This window comes from Petromyzon marinus, assembly GCF_048934315.1.
Source record: "Petromyzon marinus isolate PM22_M1 ecotype Great Lakes invasive population chromosome 75 unlocalized genomic scaffold, UKy_Petmar_22M1.pri1.0 chr75_unloc.1, whole genome shotgun sequence".
Classification (NCBI taxonomy): Eukaryota; Metazoa; Chordata; class Hyperoartia; order Petromyzontiformes; family Petromyzontidae; genus Petromyzon; species Petromyzon marinus.
Window position 1 is genome coordinate 306629 of NW_027422613.1, and position 2500 is coordinate 309128.

At 52.5% G+C, this 2500-nt stretch overlaps 2 protein-coding genes across 2 annotated transcripts in view; one reads left to right on the forward strand and one right to left on the reverse strand.

Annotated features, from left to right (window-relative positions):
• Window positions 1-2500, forward strand: part of PIK3CA (phosphatidylinositol-4,5-bisphosphate 3-kinase catalytic subunit alpha) — a 183852-nt gene that overhangs the window by 105790 nt on the left and 75562 nt on the right. The window lies entirely within an intron of this gene.
• Window positions 1-2500, reverse strand: part of LOC142908158 (phosphatidylinositol 4,5-bisphosphate 3-kinase catalytic subunit alpha isoform-like) — a 51374-nt gene that overhangs the window by 12145 nt on the left and 36729 nt on the right. The window contains exon 7 of the mRNA XM_076058445.1: window positions 2245-2409. Within this exon, the coding sequence (XP_075914560.1) occupies window positions 2245-2409 (165 nt within the window). The remainder of the gene's footprint in view (window positions 1-2244; window positions 2410-2500) is intronic.

Here is a 2500-nt window from a genome sequence, read left to right on the forward strand (position 1 = left end):
ACCACTCCCATAGACTCACCATTCCCATAGACTCACCACTCCCATAGACTCACCACTCCCTTAGACTCACCAGTACCCATAGACTCACCACTCCCATAGACTCACCACTCCCATAGACTCACCACTCCCACAGACTCACCAGTACCCATAGACTCACCACTCCCATTGACTCACCACTCCCATAGACTCACCACTCCCATAGACTCACCACTCCCACAGACTCACCACTACCCATAGACTCACCACTCCCATAGACTCACCACTCCCATAGACTCACCACTACCCATAGACTCACCACTACCCATAGACTCACCACTACCCATAGACTCACCACTCCCATAGACTCACCACTCCCATAGACTCACCACTCCCATAGACTCACCAGTACCCATAGACTCACCACTACCCATAGACTCACCACTCCCATAGACTCACCACTCCCATAGACTCACCACTCCCATAGACTCACCACTCCCATAGACTCACCAGTACCCATAGACTCACCACTCCCATAGACTCACCACTCCCATAGACTCACCACTCCCATAGACTCACCAGTACCCATAGACTCACCACTCCCATTGACTCACCACTCCCATAGACTCACCACTCCCATAGACTCACCACTCCCACAGACTCACCACTACCCATAGACTCACCACTCCCATAGACTCACCACTCCCATAGACTCACCAGTACCCATAGACTCACCACTCCCATAGACTCACCAGTACCCATAGACTCACCACTCCCATAGACTCACCACTCCCATAGACTCACCACTCCCATAGACTCACCAGTACCCATAGACTCACCACTCCCATAGACTCACCAGTACCCATAGACTCACCACTCCCATAGACTCACCACTCCCATACTCAGCAGTACCCATAGACTCACCACTCCCATAGACTCACCACTCCCATAGACTCACCACTCCCATAGACTCACCAGTACCCATAGACTCACCACTCCCATAGACTCACCACTCCCATAGACTCACCAGTACCCATAGACTCACCACTCCCATAGACTCACCAGTACCCATAGACTCACCACTCCCATAGACTCACCACTCCCATAGACTCACCAGTACCCATAGACTCACCATTACCCTAGTACCACAGACTCACCAGTAACCACAGACTCACCACTACCCATAGACTCACCACTCCCACAGACTCACCACTCCCATAGACTCACCAGTACCCACAGACTCAGCAGTACCCATAGACTCACCACTCCCACAGACTCACCACTACCCATAGACTCACCAGTACCATTCTAGTACCACAGACTCACCACTCCCATATACTCAGCAGTACCCACAGACTCAGTAGTACCCACAGACTCACCACTACCCATAGATTCACCAGTACCATTCTAGTACCATAGACTCACCACTCCCACAGACTCACCACTCCCATATACTCAGCAGTACCCATAGACTCAGCAGTACCCACAGACTCACCACTACCCATAGACTCACCACTACCCACAGACTCAGCAGTACCCATAGACTCACCACTACCATAGACTCACCACTACCCATAGACTCACCACTACCCATAGACTCACCAGTACCCATAGACTCAGCAGTACCCATAGACTCACCACTCCCATAGACTCACCAGTACCCATAGACTCACCAGTACCATTCTAGTACCATAGACTCAGCAGTACCCATAGACTCACCACTCCCATAGACTCACCACTCCCACAGACTCACCACTCCCATAGACTCACCAGTACCATAGACTCACCACTACCACAGACTCACCACTCCCATAGACTCACCACTCCCATAGACTCACCAGTACCCACAGACTCAGCAGTACCCATAGACTCACCACTACCCATAGACTCACCACTCCCATAGACTCACCACTCCCATAGACTCACCACTACCACAGACTCACCACTCCCATAGACTCACCACTCCCATAGACTCACCACTCCCATAGACTCACCAGTACCATTCTAGTACCACAGACTCAGCAGTACCCACAGACTCAGCAGTACCATTCTAGTACCATAGACTCACCACTCCCATAGACTCACCACTACCCATAGACTCACCAGTACCATTCTAGTACCATAGACTCACCAGTAACCACAGACTCAGCAGTACCCATAGACTCACCACTCCCATAGACTCACCACTACCCACAGACTCAGCAGTACCCATAGACTCAGCAGTACCCATAGACTCAGCAGTACCCATGCGAGTAGGCGTGGACTCACCTGCACCAGTTGTATGAGGTACTGGGAGAGTTTGTCGTCCGTGAGACCAGCCTCCAGGCATTTGACGGCGAAGTCACGGACCCGGGGATCGGGATAGTTGCAGTCGAGGAGCTCAAGGGCCAACTCAGGCCTCACTAGAGGCCAGTCCTTGAGCAGGCTGTACATCTGTGTGTGAGTGTGGGTGGGTCGGTGGGTGTGTGGGTGGGTGTGTGGGTGTGGTTGAGTGGGTGTGTGGGTCGGTGGGTGGGTGGGTCGG